At 37.8% G+C, this 20,062-nt stretch overlaps 2 protein-coding genes across 2 annotated transcripts in view; one reads left to right on the top strand and one right to left on the bottom strand.

Annotated features, from left to right (window-relative positions):
- AKIRIN2 (akirin 2) overlaps positions 1–16,881 on the bottom strand; it is an 18,425-nt gene extending 1,544 nt beyond the window's left edge. The window contains exons 1-3 of the mRNA XM_027057280.2: positions 16,504–16,881; positions 1,510–1,653; positions 36–185 (exon numbers count right to left, since the gene is read on the bottom strand). Of these exons, the coding sequence (XP_026913081.1) occupies positions 36–185; positions 1,510–1,653; positions 16,504–16,738 (529 nt within the window). The 5' untranslated portion in view covers positions 16,739–16,881. The remainder of the gene's footprint in view (positions 1–35; positions 186–1,509; positions 1,654–16,503) is intronic.
- LOC128315583 (segment polarity protein dishevelled homolog DVL-2-like) lies at positions 16,602–20,062 on the top strand. The gene is made up of 2 exons (XM_053222483.1): positions 16,602–17,875; positions 19,787–20,062. The coding sequence occupies exon 1, from the start codon at positions 16,737–16,739 to the stop codon at positions 17,121–17,123; it is 387 nt and encodes a 128-aa protein (XP_053078458.1). The 5' UTR covers positions 16,602–16,736; the 3' UTR covers positions 17,124–17,875; positions 19,787–20,062.

The raw sequence follows: 20,062 nt of genomic DNA, 5'->3' as shown, positions 1-20,062 counted from the left end.
GTTTCTGGGAGATCTAAAGTAAGCTCATTGCATACCTGCAAGTTTTGTGTTCAATATTTCTTCATACTCTTCTCGAACTTTCTCTTCACGTTCTTTCAACAAACGTTCACAGATCATCCCAACCTGCCGTAGAGTGAATAAGGGCTGTTCTTTTTTTAATGGCGAGGACGTTGCAGATGAAGTCCCTATGTATAACATGAACAAAAAGCACATGATTTAGAGCCATCGTGAAGAGACTGCTGCAAGTATTGAAAATAGCACTCAAATCTTAAATTATTTGGTATATGAAAAGATTTTTAATTCTTATCGGAACTTCACTGATTCCTGGAAAATACTTCTATTTAAAACACAGGCTTTGACTACTACCCATCTAGGCATTAAAGTGCTGCAAGTATTTTATACACCCTCAAATACACAGATTTCCTATCAGTTGTTTGTCCTGCTCTGTATATCTGTCTCTAGTACTCCCAATTCCTCGTTTCACTTGCTTTTCTGTAAACTGCATGGTTGGGACCAGTTAACTAATTATCCTCGTTAGAGCTGTGATTGTTAGAGCTGTGTCTATCACAAGATTAAAGTATGCCAGCTTTAATCCGTAACCATGAAGGGCTATCTTTACTTTCAAATTCCTAGTTTTTAGTTGAGGCTGCCACTTAATTGATCTTCTAGGTAAATTGACTAAATGATGATGATCTTGGTTCCTGCTGATTTAAGTCTAGTCTCTACCCTTAACCTCCCCTTACAACATTTCACTCACACACTGGCACTCCACACGCAACTGGCAGGAGCACTGTGGAATTTAGTTTTGAACAATTTTGTTTCCTAATCTATTTTTATTTGACTATTTTATAGACTTTGATTTTTTTTTTTTTTTTTTAAAGGAAACTATCCCCCAAGCCCATGGGGCTTGAACTTACAACCCTGAGGTCAGGGGTTGAATGCACTACCTACTGAGCCCCTGAATGTTTTCTTTTATTCTGCCAGGTTTTCTTATCCCTGCTGGTAGGGAAGAGAAGGAAGGCAACTACCATCACAAGAAAAACTATTCTGCTGAGAACTTTACTAAACATTAAGAGCCACTTTCCACCTTTGGGAATCTACCCTGATAGGGTATATGTACATGGAAATTTTTTAAGTACTATAATACCAAAGTCAGTCTAATTATCTTCATTAATGGTTAAATTATGGGAAATCCATAAAATGGCAAAGTATTAAACTGTGGCCAAGGTACATCTATACTTAACAGAGAGATACATGGTATGTTATTTATTTTTTCTTAACAAAGGCTACAAATCACATCACTTATGGGAAAGTCCACTTAGGGGATATTATATCAAGGTGGTTGTCTCTGGGTAGTGGGAATCCAGGGAGCAAGTACTTACTTTGTACCATGTTTTAAGAGAACACACACTACTTGTATAAATTTCTTTTTTAAATCAAAGGCGAGAAAAGACAAGCTTGAGTCACCATACTAAATAACATTTCCTTTCACTTTAAGTTTATTATTACCTGGTGAAGCTGGTCCACTGAGGAGAAATGCATGTGGTTGTGCCTCTGAAGTACAACATGGATCTGTCTGTTGAAAACTAGTTTCTAAATGTCTTCTCTTCTGCATGCGTTTATACTCTTGTTTTATGTTGTACAGAATTTGTTCTAGAGAAGAAAAATGACCAGATAAAAACCATGAAGTTAAAAAAAAAAACAAAACAAAAAACGCATGGGTTTTCAACAATTACTTGGTACAACCAATCTACTGAAAATATTCTCTTCAAGTAATATCCAGAAGACTGATGTTCTGGAGGAATTCATTTAAGCATTAATAGGGGCAACTTATTCAGAAACAGCACATACACACCACCTGGAATTTAGCTATTCTACAATACGATTTCTTCTGAGCACCAATTATCAAAAGATAACTTAAAAGTTTTTCATTCAATGTAAACATAAGGGCATCTTATGAACTTTTAGTTCACTTTAGTTTACTCAGACTCTTAAAAATCCCAAATTCAAAGGCCACCTTATTCATCACAATAGAACTATTAATATTAAGCAGGCTTTTCCAAAACCATAAATAATTAGAAGTGGGGAGCACTATGTATATACAAACACACCCCAGTGAGAATTGACAAAATGATAGAATGAAGGAGAAAACTAAAAAAAAAAAAAAAAAAAAAAATCCTAAATGGTCATGGCCATTAATATTAAGCTCAACAGAACCTAAGAATATTATAACATTAACAGCAAAAAGTGTTGGGGGTAAAAGCCCATGTAATGTGATTGGTACAGAACAGGTACTCAATAGTAAACCACCATACCAGTGTACCATTATCTTCAACCACAACCATCCAAACAGGGGTAAAATCCTATCAAGCTTATCCTTTATGCCAGTATGGTTCATTTTATAAAGATTTCTAATTCAAAATAGCCTCTCTAGAAAATATTTCCCTGAGGTTTCCATTTCCCTGAAAACACTTTCTCACAATCATCATAGCTCCTAGATAGATTATCCATGTGAAAAGCCACACCCTAAATTTGTTAATCCCAATCCAAAACAAAATTAAACAAAGATGGCAATTAGGCATTAAAATGATTTATAAATGTATCCGAATGTAACTTAAGCAATCAAGTCTACAATGATGTGTTAATTTAAAAATGAACTGAAAAGTTGATTGAAGCCTAAAGATTTACATGAGAACAATCTTTTTAAAAAAAAATTAATACTGGTGGTTTTCTCAGGTATGTATTTAATTCTCCTCTTTCCTGGCGTTATGTTGTTTCTCTAGTAAGAACTTTTAGGGTTTTTGAGAGAGAAGACCCTGAGCGGACATTAATCAGTCGCTTATTTTATTTTTTCTCCTTAAACATTTTAGATTCTGCCACTTTCATTATTTTAACGGGGGAAAAAAAAGCTGCAGAAAGACATATCCAGTGAAGAAGATTCCATTTATGTAAATTTTGTGGTGTAAACAAATCTGTTACATATACATGAATGTGCAGCTTAAGTATAGAATCACACATTGGAATGATTTAACTTTAGGACGGCTGTATTAAGAGGTATTTTATCTGTAACATTTTTCAGAATCTTAACATTTGTCTATATTAAACATGGTCATTTTCAGCTCTTTTCCATTTATTTGAAATAGTCTGTAATTTAAAAATGAATTTACCAGTGTGAAATAAAATGGCTATCTACTAAACAGTTAATAAGCACCTTGATAGAAATGGGTTTCCTAAGATTCATAGAGGGGTCCAACAAAACTACTGCAACTTCCTATACCAACCAGGACAAACAGATAGCTTTATTATTTTTTTTTTTAATAACAGAACTCTTTAGTAGCAATATTCTAAAAAGTGTTCAAAGTAATGATGTTTTGGTCTCTGACGGACATCAAGCCTCCCTCATTTATCACTTTCTGATCAAAGCTACCACCATTCTGATAAAAAGTGCCATTTAAAGCATCCTAAAGTTTATTCACAACCAAAGATTTCAAATGTACAAGTTACAAGAGTAACTTGTCCACAACATCTTTTGTGTGACTTATTTTTTGATTACCACAACTGTTCTCAAGATCATAGTCTTCCTTTTGCTTCTTCACAAAATCAGAGCACAACTAAGATGTATCAAAATAATAGTAACAAACTCAAATTTGTTCATTTGATAATCTCAAATCATAGGCTATATAGATCTAGCCTGGGATTAAGATACAGTAAAACTTCTTAAAATTTAGCTTTGTAAACCTCCATACCATCTAATACTTAAGAAACAGAACAAGCTAAAGAATTTTAAGGTATAATTTACAAAATGAATTCACCAATTTAAATGTACATTTTGATGACTTCTAACATATGCAAATGAAACAAACAGGTCTTGGAACCACCACAATCATAATGAAGAACTTTATCACTCCAAAAAGTTCTCTCACGCTCCTGTTCACCACCTTCACCTTCATTACCACAATATTCATCTACTTTCACTATTTGAAATTTTTTTGCCGTTTTGAAAATTTCATATAAATGGAATCATAGAAAGTGTAGATTGTTGTGTCTGACTTCTCTCACTCAGCAAAATGCTTTTGAGATTCATAAATAATTAAGCCCTTTTTATTAATTAGTACTCCATGGTGTGTATCTGTACACACACACCTTATCCAGTCTCCTTTTAATGGATATTTAGATTGCTTCCAATTTGGGGCTATTATGACTAAGGCTATTATAAATATTCAAGTACAAGGCTACAGGTGTAAAAATTTTCATTTCTCATGGATAAATAACCTAGAAGAGGAACAGGATGGCCTGATTATATGATAAGTGCATGGCTTTACTTTGTAAGAAGCTGCCAAACCATTTTCCACAATACCATCTTACACTCCCACCAGCAATGTATGAGGGTGTTCCTTTGCCAACATCTTTGCCAACACTTGATACTGGCAGTTAAAGAACTGAAGAAAAAAAGCCTACAGTGCTTTTCTTTATGTCGAATATGATGCAACTGTGTCATCTAAGCCTCACTGTGCTCATAAATGCTCTAATACTGGTAACATGTAATCAACAATGTTATGGCAGTGTTAAATGTTATGGCCAATTTAACTTGACCAAGATCTCAGCTAACTGTAAGCCTCAAACTCATTTACCTCAGTTCGGATAAGCATACAGTTTTAAAGCTGTTAACTCAAGAAATTTACCCAGATTCAATTTCCACAACACATTCTAAGCTCAACCTAGGTACCTGGCCGACTGAAGTTGCTTCCACACCAGTTGGATAAAGGTCTTCCACACATCAATAAAGTTCCTAGGTCTACTTAAACTACTTAAATCTAGCCATCTCTAATCAAACTGGCAAGTGCCATTTTATCCCAAGTTCATGTAACATCTAACATCATGTTGCCAACACAATTTATGGTACATAAGAAAAAGTGAAATGAAACTTCTAACATTATCAGTTGAACATTCCAGTTTTAATGCAGGCTTCATATCTGGCTTATGGAAGCATCGATTGAATTTGCAGCAAATCACCTAGAGCAAAATACACTTATCTTCATAACAAACTACACCACAAAATGGTTATATCCCTTTTCAAAAATCCTAAAAACTACATTACTCTTTTACCACAAAATACTAAGGCTTCCACTGCACTATGTATAAGTGAAAGTCAAAGTATTAGCAAATTCTGTGATTAATGGCATTTTCATTCCCATATCTAGTAAATGACATTAAAATTGCCAGTAAAATTCTCCTCCTTAACAGGTGGGAGATTATCAATGATTAATATTCCAAAGGAATATTAAAAAAAAAGAAAACAGAGAACAACTGGATAAATGTTAAAAAGAAAAAGCCTGGCTTGTGGCAACATTAAGCCTGCTCCCAAACTGTTTTATTACTCTTAGTTGCCACTGATTACTTAAGAAAGCCTGGACACAATACAGTCAGCAATATAAACAGAAGAAAGTGGTTGTAGGGATTAAAAAATAAGTTAACAAGGATAAGAGAAACAGCAACAAGATGGAACTGAGAGCAAAGGGAGGAATATAGAATTAGAAGCAACTACAAATGTCTTTCTCGATATAGTCCATAAGATGTCTAAAGATCTGTGACATGTGAAACTTTTGCTCCAGACCTGCATAGACTTGCCATTTTCCTACTGACGTAATTACTAAATCCAACATTAACAGGTCTCATTAAGTTTTAGGTTTAGGTGTATAAGACCTTTTTTGTACCACCTTCCATGCCAGTTTCTCTTTGGAGTATCTTTGAAAAAATAAAGTGAAATTTCATCTAGACAGATAAATAATGGGATTAAAAATAAAACAAATCTTGGGGCGCCTGGGTGGCTCAGTCGGTTAAGCGTCCGACTTCAGCCAGGTCACGATCTCGCGGTCCGTGAGTTAGAGCCCCGCGTCGGGCTCTGGGCTGATGGCTCAGAGCCTGGAGCCTGTTTCCGATTCTGTGTCTCCCTCTCTCTCTGACCCTCCCCCGTTCATGCTCTGTCTCTCTCTGTCTCAAAAATAAATAAACGTTAATAAAAAAAAAAATTATAAAAATAAAAATAAAAAAATAAAACAAATCTTGAAAGCTTGTTAGTTTTAGGCAGGAACACAAATTAAGTACAGAAAACCTGCAGTAGCTGATAAGACCTAAAAATAAGGAACTGTTTCCAAATAAAATAACAAACCAAATCTAGAGCACTCAACTACATACTAGACATTGCCATCTCCTTTATAAATTAAAACATACACAATTAAGAGTTGTAATGGAGGTCCATTTTAATAAATAAATTACTTTCCCAGGATATTTGCCCAGAAACTAAAACAGTTCTTATGTTCTCCTTGAAGGAATCTTAAGCACAATGTTCTTACTCAGACAAGAGCTATCTAACTGAAAAGAATGAGTTGATGCCATTTTTAATTCACTTTAAAATTACTACGTCAAAGGGACACAGAACCAAATTTTAACACAAGATTGTTAAATTATATCTGGAGTTTTAACTTCTATTTCGATTAACATGAATCCTAATAAGCAAAATATAGCTGCACACAATTATACAAACATTAGGGTATTATCTACAGTACTTTAAAAGCAACTGGCTAAGATTCTAAGTTTATAATATATATAATATTTTACTGTACAAGAGGCATTCATTTATATCCTACAAGAGGAAGAAAAGGCATAATCACTACAAATCAAATTATGTTATTTCACTGGTACTGTAATAGCCAATGATTACTTATTTGAAGTGACTCAACTTGTTAAAACCCTTCAGGTCTAAGTATAAATTTTACAAATTAACTGCACAATGGGAGTCATTAATGCAAGGAGTCCAACAACGCTCAATCAGCAGGTGGTTCCTCCCTGATATCCAATAAGTTTCATACTTCTCTTATATTACACTAGACTCTAAAGGATATAACTATGTTATTGTTGGTTAGCTCTTTACAAGTATCTTCCCAAACAGTTTATAATCTAGGAAAACCAAAAAAAGCAGTAAATAGGAAAGAGAAAGGGGAAGCTGAACCATCCAAAATCCAAAACACATGCTACAAAAACATTTAATGCCATGGCCAAAAGGTCAGCTTCTATTTCAGTTAACTACAGACATGAAAACAAGGTAAGATGTAGAGTGGACTCCTTGAGGAGGACTCTAGGGCACCACGATCAAGCTGAAGAACAAATCCATCTCCTACAACAATTTATTAAAGCACCCACCACACACACACACACACACACACACACACACACACACACACACACACATCAAGCAATAGCTTACCTAGAAACCACAGATTGCAAACTGATGATTCACAAGCTAAACTGAGCCCAAAACATGTCTGGCCTAGATAGTTTATTATTTTTAAAATTTTTTAAGTTTAAAAATGTTGAGAGAGAAGGAGCACACATGAGAGCAGGGAAAGGGTCAGAGGGAGGGAGAGAGACAGGGAGAATCCTATGCAGGCTCTATGCTCAGGGCGGAACCTGACAGGGCTTAGCTGGATTCCACCACCCTGTGATCAACAACCTGAGCTGAAATCAAGAGTTGGATGCTCAATCGACTGAGCCACCTAGGCGCCCCTGAATAGTTTCTTTTTAAAAAGTGTGAATTTATGCCCAATATTTGAAGTTCATTACTTTAATTAAAAGTCAGATTTCTGGCTACTGTTAAGTGGAAAACTAAACTATGTGGCAAAATTCACCTTAAGAGTGGTTGCTACCTTTTGGGGCAGAAATTCTCAAGTGCTTCTAAAACTTTAATGGACACACATATCACCTGGGGAGTTTGTTAAAATGTAGACCCTGAGGGATGGAGCCTGAGATTCTGTACATCTCTTGTGTTTCCAGGTGATTCTACAGATCAGTAGCAAGGCTGGAATTCACAAATTCCCATGAAGTTTTACTTCACTCATTTATATTACTTGCCTGGAACTATGGGCATTTATGTTTCTATCCCCTGCTTGAAATAATAACTCCCCTACTATGGCAGTTAAGAAATAAAGTGGTTAGTTTATTTATTACTGGACATTCTGGAAAATGGAGAGGAGAAGGAAAGCAGTAACAGCAGACTTACTTCAATTACAAAAATATTTAAGGTGATCTAAATTCATTTTGCCACCCTAACCTCCATGGCTTCTGCAATTCAATATTAGACATGCACTTCCCTGGCAGGAAAATATTCTGTAAACCAATTTAAACTTGACTGTAAATCAAATTAAACTTAGACTCATTACATAATGTTTACATATACTGATTCATTTTTCCTAACACCATTCTTAAAATATGAAATTCATGTTATGGGACTGAAGGTGAACAAATGCATTTACTTTTCTATTACACACTGTTTTAAAAAGCAATTAAGACTACCTTTCATACCAGAAGACAGTGACTGGAAGTCCACAGACATCTTTTGTTTATCCCATTTATATTTTGTATAGTAGCTGTGAATATTTAAAAATCAACAGACTTCAACAAAAATCCTGACTTCTTGGGGAATATCTAATGATAAAAGGTCCAAATTCACCAACACCAGAACTGAGAGGAATGATCTAAACTAAAGATCTAAATTAGAGCTTCATCTGTAAGTGAAAAGTCAAGTCAGGACTATGCATGTGACTGACTGCTTAGGGAGCTATTAGAAAGGACTGCAGCTGAACCTAGAACTAAGGAACTCCTAAGTTTAATAGCTGGATGAAGACAAAAAGAACAGCCAGAAGGGAAGTGTTATCACAGAAGGGAAAAAAATGTTTCAAAAAGAAGTGAGTGGCAGAGCAGTATAAATGCCGTAAGAAGAGTCAAATAAGATGAGGACTGATTACATGCCATGGAAATCACTGTTGACTTGACAAGAACTATTTGAGGTACACACACCTAAGAAGTGAAGAAATAGAAGCAAACAGACTTATTTGAAAGCTCTCTGAATTTGGTTTTGAAGTAAGAAATCTGGATGACTGCTGGAGGAAATGAGGATGTTTTATTTATTGCTTTATAATGGGAGTCTTGACAATATTTAAAGCCAAAGCAAAGGTCCAGTTGAAAGAGAAAAATAATCCTGAAGATAAGGTTCCTTTGGAGAAGTGGATCCTTCCCTCATTGTGTAAAGTGCCTTAATTATCTCAAACTTCGTTGGTAATACTCAAAGGAAAACAAGACAGCACAACTACTGGTAGTATTGGTACTGGGAAAAATGAAGAAACTGCCATTAGATGGCTTCTATTTTATCTGTGAAGTTGAAGGCAAGGTCATTCACCGAAATGGCAGGACTGCTGGACAGTGAATAAAGTCCCATTTGAGGTTGCTCCACTGTAACTATCTCCAGCACTTAGGGACAGGAAATGCTCCTAATCCTCACAACCCACCCTAGGAAGTCAGATATTACTATAATCGTGTGCATTATTTTATAGATGAAGAAAATGTGGCTTTGCTTCAATGTCTTCTGAAAGGTCACACAGCTGGAACAAGTCAGGGCCAAGCCTGACCTCAGGGCTTAAGGTCAACATCTGCTGCCCTTCCCAGTACTGTATTACTACGATACCTAGCCCGTATTCCACAAGTAACTAAAGTTACAATAAATCACAAGAAGGAAAGCTAATTTTTTTTTAAAAATAGGATGTCAGAATAGAGGAATTACTACTATGTATCATGCCCTGAAACCTCAAACTCTGTTGTTAGGAAGATAGTAACCAAACAGTGTATAATTCTCATCTACCCAGAGCTCTGAAACTGGTTATAACAAATTATATATATATAATATATACACATAAATAATGTATATAAATAAATATATATAAATACATATAAATCTTCCATATTACATTTAGATATTTATATAAGGGATACTTCTACATCTCTAATCTATAGAGGACAGTCCTCTATATCTAACCAGAATGTTTTACTGATGTTTTATAAGGGAGGAATTATTCTAAATTGGTAGGTCAGCATTGTCATACATACAAGGACTGATTACAGTGCCAGCCTCTGATAATGTACCATTTCACTTTAAGCCATGGATGGTTGTTAGTGAGCATCAAGTTCCTCTGTTCTGTCACAGCAACCTAAAACTAAGAAGTTTTTCTTCCTGAGAATTACATTTTGGTAACAGAACAAGGCAATGCTCCATAACAATTAAAAGGCAAAGTTCAAGGACAATAATGCATGAAAAAACTGGCTTTCTCTAATCTTTCAAATTCCACTCTACATTCTATTCTTTAATTGCTAGATCAATTCAACAATATACATTTATGTAAATATATGTGTGTGTGTGTGTGTGTGTGTGTGTGTATAAAGAAATAAAACATGGGGTGCCTGGGTGACTCAGTCGGTTAAGCATCCAACTCTTGATTTCAGCTCAGGTCATGATCTCATGATTTGCGGTTCAAGCCCCATGTTGGGCTCTGCACTAACAGCGTAGAGCCTGAACAGTGTAAAGCCTGCTTGGGATTCTCCCCTCCCACCCCCGCACTCACAAATGCACACTCTCGAAAATAAAAAATAAAAAATAGTTTAAAAAATATGGTAATACTGAAAGTATAAAGATTACAGTGTTTTTATTCAAGTTTAGCTAGCTAATAAAGTACCCACAGTGGTAGCTCTATTCCCTTGAGAGACTCTTTATCTTTGCCTAACCAGCACAGTACCTGGAACTCAAATGAGGTACATAAAAGCTTGAACAAGTGACTTCTGGAGTAAATATTTAGATTTTAACAATGTTGAGAAAAACCAGATACATGAATCGAACCTAGAAACTAAAAATTAAGTCAACCCCCCAAAAATGTATTAATGGGAAGATGACAATTTTACTACAATCAAAATGTTGCAAAGCACTAGTCCATTTCAGGATGATCTACCTATGACATCTGTAACAAAAAGTAATGACTTATAACTTTTAAAGGGAGGATGAAAGCAAGTTATAACCCCCAAGACAAACTATAAGCAGATTATGAGCTGTTTTTCTAATGCTGGAAGGTTAAAAACCACTACCACCACCCAAAAAAAGTCTACCATCACGAGGAAGATTACACAGTCTGGCATACTGCAAAATTTTAATCGAAAGGCCCAAAATAAATACCAAAACTGACAATGTGACATAGTTTTAATTTACCTGCAAGGATTCCCTCCCTATTCAATAAAGCTTCATCAGGTGAGAAACTTGTTATAATGTAAATCACTTAATTCCTTTAGAAATAAAAGACCAGAAATTTCGTATTACAAAGTATTTTCTCCTAAAAATGTACAAACTCTAAAAATGTGTTTCTTCAAATGAGATCTCTGAAAATGATAAAATCCTATGTTTATCATCATTGTCCAGAAAAATGAGGGAATACTGAGAAGTATACTTCAAATGCCTCAATAAAAGTATTGTTCGGTCTTAAACTAATTGCTATACTTATTACTACTCATTTGTTTGAGTCACAATCTTTTTTTCAAAACATGTTTTAACAATTGTGGCTATATTGTTATAAAACAGTGTAAAAAGAAAAACTGGTACAGAATGAAGGGTAGAACTGAAATTACTTTTTTTTTTTTTTTAACTTAGCATCTCTAAGAACCTTGGGAAATGCCAAGGCTGGATTAACTCAACAAATAAATCTGATAAATATCTTAAAACTTTGTGGTAAGACATTAAGAAGGAAGGTATGGCAGATAATACCTTTGGGATTACTTTCAAACTATAACCCACTGTATCCTCTCAAAATCCAGGGGGGGGCAATTACTGTTAACAGTCTTTGCTACAAGACTGCTGCTGATAGATCACATTTCCCAGATGTGTTCAGAAAGCTGAGAAACACTGGTAAGCGGAATTCTAGAATCCCAACACTCAGCAATAAAATTAAAGATGACCCTCTTGAACTAATAAATTCATTTGTTCAAGACCTCTTCACCATCTGCAGAGGCCAGACTGGTTCATTTAAGCAAACAAGTATTCCACCCTTCACACTTTTTAGTCTTTTCAAAAGGCAAGTAATTCACTGTGGTTTCACATGTGCTTAGAGAATGATGTGTGAGTCAACAGTACTCGCACAGAGTTAATGCAAAGACTGCAGGGACCACAACTTGCTTGTTAATTAGTTATAGGTACTTAAAAGATCAACACCCCAACACCATTATCTAGTTTCATGAGCACCTATCCAAGAGGTGCTCCAAACCTAATCCATGTTATTATTCTGCATTCCTCTTTTAAGTGGAAAGAGAATCAAAAGTTTATTTTCAAATAGAAAAAATATGCAAAGCAGGGCACTTCCACTCATCTCTTAATTTACAACCTTTCAAAACAGAAGTAATTTTCGGGGCACCTGGGTAGTTCAGTCGGTTAAGCGCCTGACTCTTGATTTCGGCTCAGGCATGATCTCATGGTTCATGAAGTTCCAGCACCAAGACAGCATGGAGCCTGCTTGGAATGATCTCTCCCTTTCTGTCTGCCCCTCCCCAGCACACGCTCTATCTTTCTCTTTCTCTCTCTCACCTGGGTCCATCAAACACTCAGGAAAAGATCTACCTGAGTACATACACAGTGTCTTTTTTTTCCCTATAAAGCCATTCAAAAACTGAAGAAATTTATTATTCTCCTTTATCTCTCGGATTATGTGTCTGTGCCAATCATGGTAACTGGTAGCATCTATACCTAAAGAAGGGCTAACCTCTCTCCAACCTAGCCATGTTTACCTTATTGTTTCTGTGTTCAAGTTAGGCTTTATTTTTCTATTTAAAGAAAAAAAAGCTCAGTAATGAATACTGCTATGCTCTTGCTTTTAAAGGCCAAAAACTTAACAAGATTCTTAAATGCATAATCCATAGAAATATGAAATAACGGCAGCTGCATACACAGTCCTAAGTAAAATATCAGGTTTAAAATCTGAAGTACAAAGACCATTAAAAACCATCTATTTGCCAAATCCACTGAGAAACTAGAAGCAACTTAACAGCTGTCTAAATAACCACAAAATATTAAAAACACTTCTGGCTCAATACAAATGACATCTGAAGTGAAATGCTGCCTCCTGCAACAGACATCTCATTTGTTTGCCTAGAACCGTTTATACTTCATTTAAACCAGCTGGTGTCTCCGTTTGTAGGCATGCATCAATGTCTACTGAACAATCTAAGTTCCTGTAAACCCTTCCCCATTCACAAGCTGCAATTTCCATTTTTAATGGCAAGTTTCCAGCAAATACAATGAATTCTTACAAAGGAATTTAACTCTTCATCCAACTCAATTCCTAAGACTAGAGCAATGGTAACAAGACCTAAACAATGTGTATAATAAAAGTGTCTAGCAAATTCCCAAATAGTTGACATCCATAGAAGGATCTCTTCACCAAACCATTCATTTCAGTACACAATTATGAAACACAATGTGTTTGATTTGACTGATAGTCACTTGTAATGGTACAGGATATTTCAGTTTTATTAAAATAATTTTGTTCTTGGGAATGTTGTGACAATCTTTGACTAAGAGATAATATTAAAATATTTCAAAAACTAATGAAGATGCAGAACACTCTGAAATCTGTTTTCAACTAATTTATCAGGGTGAGAGTACTGATGCAACTAGTAGAGGTCTTCATTTTCCCAGTCGATCCCCCCAGCCCCCTTCCCTATCATTAACTTTTCCCTTTTTCACATCCTGAGCATTATAAACTCCACTGCTAACAGAGCAGGGAGTGGACACACTTCTTCTGTAAAGGATCGGGCAGTAAATACTTGAGCTTTGGGAAAATACAATCTCTTTCACAAATACTAGTTCTGCCGTTGTAGCCTGCAATGGACCATACTTTAAGAAGAAAAAAAAAGCATGGCTGTGTTCCAGTAAAACTTTTTTTTTTTGCCAGCCCTTTCCTTTTTCCTGGCATTAAGCTGCAACAGTTTGAAAAATAAAGATTTAAATAATAGTCATCAAGTCAAACTTTGGAATCACCTTCCTGGGGTGACTAAAATAAACCAGGGTTTAAAACAAGATGTTCAAGTTCCTGAAACTACTAGTAAAGCCACAACATGATTTCAACTACACATCAAAACACACTATATACGTATCCAGAAAAGAATGATGATGAAACGCTGAATTATATGCACGCTCTAAAAAAATTCACTTCAATACTCTAGTTCCAAGTTGTTTAAATTATATTTGAACTCACAGAAATGAAAGGAATATAAAGTTTCCGCAGAGTTCCAATCACTCTCAACTTGGTAAGGCACTTTCCATTTCCAACCCTAGCTACTTATTTCAGCTAAGGATATACAGATATTCACTCTTGTAAAGTTTGAGAATCACCAATGTTAAAACAAGAATCTAAAAATTAAGTGCTTGGGAAAATTATTTGCAAGTTTGGGGACATGAAAACTGAAAAACTCTTTGATACCTGCACAACACTGCAGCTCCCATTATGACAACATTACAAAAACCATACAGGAGCCCGCAAAAGGTGGCCATGTAAAAACAAAGCCAAATTAAGTTACATGCAGAATGTCATCCAAAATTACAGTAAAAAAAAAGTAGATTTTAGCAATATAACACTTTACCAATTTCAACTGCTTTTCTGAAATCAACCTTTTTTTAAGTTGAAAAGGCTAAATCAACTTTTAGCAGACTCAAAATTATCAATTAGGGTGTGATTTTTAAGAGTTCAGGACATGATCAAACTGCCATCTGTTTGATCAGATGTCAAAAACACCTGGAAGAACAGAAGACAGGCATATTTTGGAAAATATGTATTTGAATCATCGGGCTTAAACAATTTCACTAAATCCAGTAATTTTACTATTATAGTCCATTCAATTGAAATTTGAGATAATGTGGAACCAACTGCATTAACCAATGCAATGAAATGACAGATTTGTAAAGGATCACAATTCTTCCTGAGTAAGTTCCCTTTAAAGTGAAGACAAATAAATATAGTTCTGGCCAGTTTACCACATATGCTCAGAACTATGGCAGGACTGAGATACAGTTTAACTCCCAAACCTAACACTGTATTAATTCACCAGCTCCACTGAAATTTATGGCTGGTTAGCCAGGGCTATTTTTAAGTGGCCTTATTTGTTAAGTACAGATTCCTAGGTATCATTTCAATTTTCAATGATACCATTTGATTAAAAAGACAAACTCTAAAAATAATGTTAATCATCAGAAGCTCATTCTTAACACTGATGGTTTCTTTTTTAATGCAAAACCTAACACTAATCAATGAATGCCTTTACATACAAGACTATTTAAGTATAGCTGCTAAATAAAATTATCCGAGAATGCCTCTGAAAACTCACTGCAACTCTAAAAGAGTACATCCTTAAGTTAGATCAAATATTTAATAGCAAAAATGGCAGCCTAGGCATTTGAGGAAGGATATTGAAAAACCTGACTTGACCAAAACAATTCAAAATGGAAGTTACCAAATACAGAGGTATATATACTGCCTACAAGTTTTTTAAAAGCCAAGAACAAAACACTTAAAACTATGAAAAGGCTTTGTGTGCCGATATTATTAGCAAAAGCTCAAATATGAAACCTTTGCATGCTATACACTCAAAGAAAACAGATTACACCACCAGTTCACAAAAGCCTATCCTAGGACTGTGCCAGGGGCACACAAGGATTTTTAAAGTACAGAAAAAAAACTGAGTATACACATGCAGTATAAAGCAGCCAAAAGGCATTTCCCCCTAGTCACTTTCAGGAAATGTTTCAAGATGAAAAGCAAAAACGCTCAAGTCCCTTGAAATCTTGGGTTGATTTTATTATTCTCAAGGCCTAGGCTGTTCTCCCCCACCATACTTTGCTGAGCAGAAATAAAGCACCTCCAACTAGAAGCAACTCCTCAGCCTCAATTTTCAATACAATTCGCTTTTCATTAAAAGTTCAAGTTTCTCAGGATCTAGACGTATAGTACGATCATATTACAGTACTCGGGAAGAGCATTTTCTTTGTTGTTGACCCTGCTAGGGAAACAGGTCTTGACTCAGCCAAAGTGGCGTTCTTGTGGGTGATTAATGACAGGCCTAGATCTCGCCCCAGTGACATCCATCCCCACCCCCCATCCCCTCGGTACTAAAATCAGCCATGTCTGAACTGGAGGAGGGGCTGCCTCCTCGCCTCAAACCACCCAGTCCCACAGTTAATAGCTGCAACCAATCGATTCAGGGAGACAGACATCGAGATTCGGGTGAAATGTGACCCTCTCTCGCCTAAATTTATGAATAATATCGCCCTCTCTGATCATTTCCGCTCGGGCTCTCCAGACTACGGAAACACTCAATTCCAGTCATTCAGCCCAAAGAAAAGATCTTCCTCTTCCCCACAATACCCGGCAAGGAACGGCCTTGCCTCCCCACCTCCCGACTCCCCCACCCCCTTGACATCAGGCCATTTCTATTGTGTCGCCGAGGCTGGAGGACCTAACTAAAAGAAAGGTGTCTACTACTTTGCTAAGAACGAGCACCAGTCCGGCACCCCCACCCCTGGGGCCGCGTTCCGCGTCCCGGGACCCCAGTTCTCTCGCCCACCCCGGCGGCCGCGAAGCCGAGTCCCACCTGTGGTGAGACGGGAAGAGACGTCGCCAAAGGGGGACGGCTCCATTCGGAGATACTTCTGCGGCGAGGCGGCGGCAGCCGAAAAGGAGGCGGCAGCGGTCGCGGCTGCCGACGACGGAGAAGCAGCAGCCGAGGTGGGCGCCGACAATGGCGCACATCGCCTCCGCTTCGGGGACGCCGGGCTCAGCAGCGGGTCGAAATCCAGAGTCCTTTTCAGAGTGGCTCCACACGCCATGGCCGGGGCAGCCGAGGGCCGGGCTCGGGTGGGGTCGGGGAAGGGTGACGGGAGGGGAGGGCGAGGGAAGTGGGGGGAGAGCGGGACTCGAGGAGAGCCTAGCCGACGAGCTCAAGAGCAGAAAGACGAGTGCCGGAGCGCCGGTAAGGAGATAAGAGCCGCGACCGCCGCTGCCTCCGCGGCAGGGGCAGTGGCCCGGCCGGCCCGGGCGAGAGCGGGAGGGGCGGTGGCGGCCGCTCACGACAGCCGCGTCAGGGGGGCTCTTCCGCCTCCTCAGGCGCAGCTCCCCCGGGAGAGGCTCTGGCCGCCCCCGCCGTCCGTTCGAGATTTGCGCCGCGCCCGAGGCGCTCCTGCGCTGAGACCGGCTCCCTTCAGCAGTCGATAACAGCCCGGTGAGGTATGAGGCTGGAACACGACTACAAATACGCCCGAGTTAAGTCAGAAGCTTGAGAGCGGCAGTCGATGTGGAGGGATTAGGAGGTGGCGGCAGCGGCAGGAGCTCCAGCAAACACGTCCAGCCGCTTCCCCCTCCACTGTACGACTATTCCACCCGCCGCCGGCCCCAATATGGCGTCAATAACAACGCCGCCGATTCAAATTCTGCGGCCTCAGGGCGCGTGCGCATAGGGGGTGGACACCCCCGCAGGTGCGTTCTAGGAGTTGTAGTTTTTCACTGTGGAAGGGAATAGGCGTGAAAAGCGATTACGGAGGAGTCACGAAAACTACGACTCCCGTCAGTCAAGGCGCGCCATTCCGAGTTCCGGGTTGGAATTTAAATCCCCTACGCAGCCTGAGTGTAAAAGGAACTAAGCAAAAGAGGAAAAAAAGAAAAGACTGTGTGAGAGACTGGGAGAGAGGAAAGCCAACTGGTGCGGAACAGGCTTAAAAGATCTTTACAGTTCAGGACATAGTTGTTCTGATACCATCCCTACAATGATTTAACAAACGGGAAATAGAAAACTTAGCCAACCCAGCTTCCAGACAGATTAATTTCTGTAGTAAGAGTGCCAAAACCAAAACCTGTCATAATGAGAGGATAGGAAATAATATTATGGAATCTATTTAGGACAGCAAGGGACAACAACATAGTATCAGATTACAGGATCCTTGATTGAACTGGATGCTTTGCCTTCCCAGGTAGCTGCATATATCCATTTATTAAATTCTGCAAAACCAGCTTTACCTGTAAATAAATAGATTTGAAAGACCAAATTGTTTCGCTTTGGATAAAAAGCAAGCGATACCAGAAACTGTATTATCTGTTGAATATTGTACTAGAACTTGTGAACTGTAAGAAATCAAACCTAATGAAATGTCTAGGAAGTAGATAATGAACCCATTTCATAAGCAAAGAAAACAACTTTTTGTAAAAGTTGTACTGTTATTCAGGTACCTAAAATAAGAATCAAATAGGGCATTCATAATGTAAAAAACTGTCACCAGTCTTTTGCCTAGGGAAGCTATCACCAGTCCAAAAGGAAACAAGTTATTTATGTAAATGCCATATTATCAAATGATCATGGCTATCAAATACTGGCTTCCAATGCTTATTTATTATTGTCATTTAGTAACTAAAAGATATTTTGTACCATTTGTCTATTATTACTTACAGCATTTTGACATTAGTTTAATATATTCTTGTTTTATTGAATTGTTCAACACCTTAAAGATTAGCCGTCCTGATCACATTGTGTCAACAACTAAGCTGCACTAATTTTAAGATATACTGCTTGGGAAATATCTTTTGAAAAAGGTCACATTTAATGAAACAACAGCTTAACTCTGACACCGAAAATGAATAGGTACATTTTTGCTAAATTCTAAATGCCATGAAACATAAAACCTATGATATGATGAAATTAACAGAACACATATTTTATGTAAATAAGTAGAAAAAGGATAGATTAAGCCATGGGAAGAAAATAGCAAAAGCATTTATATTCCTGGTAAATATTTTCTGAAATTAAGATTTTACGTTAAATTATAGACCTTACATTGAAAAGGAACTGTTAGGAGTTAAATCACATCTCTTCAAAATTCATATGTTGAAGTCTTAACCCCAGGTATCTTCCAGTGTGTCCTTATTTGGAAAGAGGGTCATTTCAGATATAACTAATTAAGATGAGGCCACACTGGAGTAGGGCTTGCCCTTAATGCAATATAACAGGTACCCTAATAAAAAGGGGAAATTTGGAAACAGGCAACATGATGTGAACCTGAAGATGCATCTACAAACCAAGGAAAGCCAAAGATGGCCAGGAAATCACCAGAAGCTAGGAGAAAGACATGTAACAGATTCTTTCTCACAGTCCAGAGAAGGAACCAACACCACAGATACCTTGACCTCAATTCTAGCCTCCTGAACTGAGATAATACATTTCTGCTGTTTAAGCCATCCAGTCTGTGGTACTTTGTTATGACAGCCCTAGGAGGGCTATAATAGAGGGGGGTTGTGGTTATCATTTGCATTATCACACACTGCCTGGAAAATAAGGAAAGAGTTTTATGGAAAGGTAATATGGGATATCTGGTAAACTTGACATTTTAGGACTAATAGCTGCCCATGAAATCAACACTGCACAGCATATCTGCAAAGGGCTCTCTGTTATTCTTAAACCGTGAAAGGCTGGGGCAGCCTCCCCTAATACCAATGAGTAAGGAGCCTGTTCAGAAACTAAGAGGAACAAGGGGAAGTCTTTCCTACTCACTTCTGTGTCTTTGCTCATCTGTGTCAGGCTCTCTGCTCCATACTTTTTGCCTGACCACTTATTCTTTAAGACTCAACCAAGGCATTAACTCCTATAGTAAGTCTCCCCCCCCCCCAACATTTAAAGGCTGAATTAGTTTTATAGCTTCATAAAGAGACAGATACCCATCTGCAGCTCTTCATCATTACTCTTACCACATTACAATATAACTCTCTGTTCATGAACCTGCTTCTCCTACCACTGTATTAGTTCCTTGCCAATAGCATAGTAACTTGCACACTTCAACAGCTACTTATTGAATGCTTCTATTTTTTTTTTAATGTTTGCTTCTTTTTGAGAGAGAGGGAGAGAAACGGAGCATGAGCAGAGAGGGGTGGAGAGAGAGACAACAGAATCCAAAGCAGGCTCCAGGCTGCAACCTGTCAGCACAGAACCCAACGTGGGGCTCGAACTCAGGTCAGAAGATCATGACCTGCGCTGAAGTCGGACCCTTAACCTAGTGAGCCACCCAGGTGCACCATTACTGAATGTTTCTTAAGTAAACATTTTTTAATCACCCTGTCCTCCCAATAGCCCACATTATCCTTGTGTTTTAAGATAGATATTCACTAAAATA

Source organism: Acinonyx jubatus, chromosome B2, assembly GCF_027475565.1.
Source record: "Acinonyx jubatus isolate Ajub_Pintada_27869175 chromosome B2, VMU_Ajub_asm_v1.0, whole genome shotgun sequence".
Lineage (NCBI taxonomy): Eukaryota > Metazoa > Chordata > Mammalia > Carnivora > Felidae > Acinonyx > Acinonyx jubatus.
This window is presented reverse-complemented; position numbering and strand designations above follow the sequence as displayed.

What these genes read in the sequence shown, in the direction of transcription:
- LOC128315583 (XM_053222483.1), top strand. Translation starts at nt 16,737, where the DNA reads ATGGCCGGGGCAGCCGAGGGCCGGGCTCGGGTGGGGTCGGGGAAGGGT.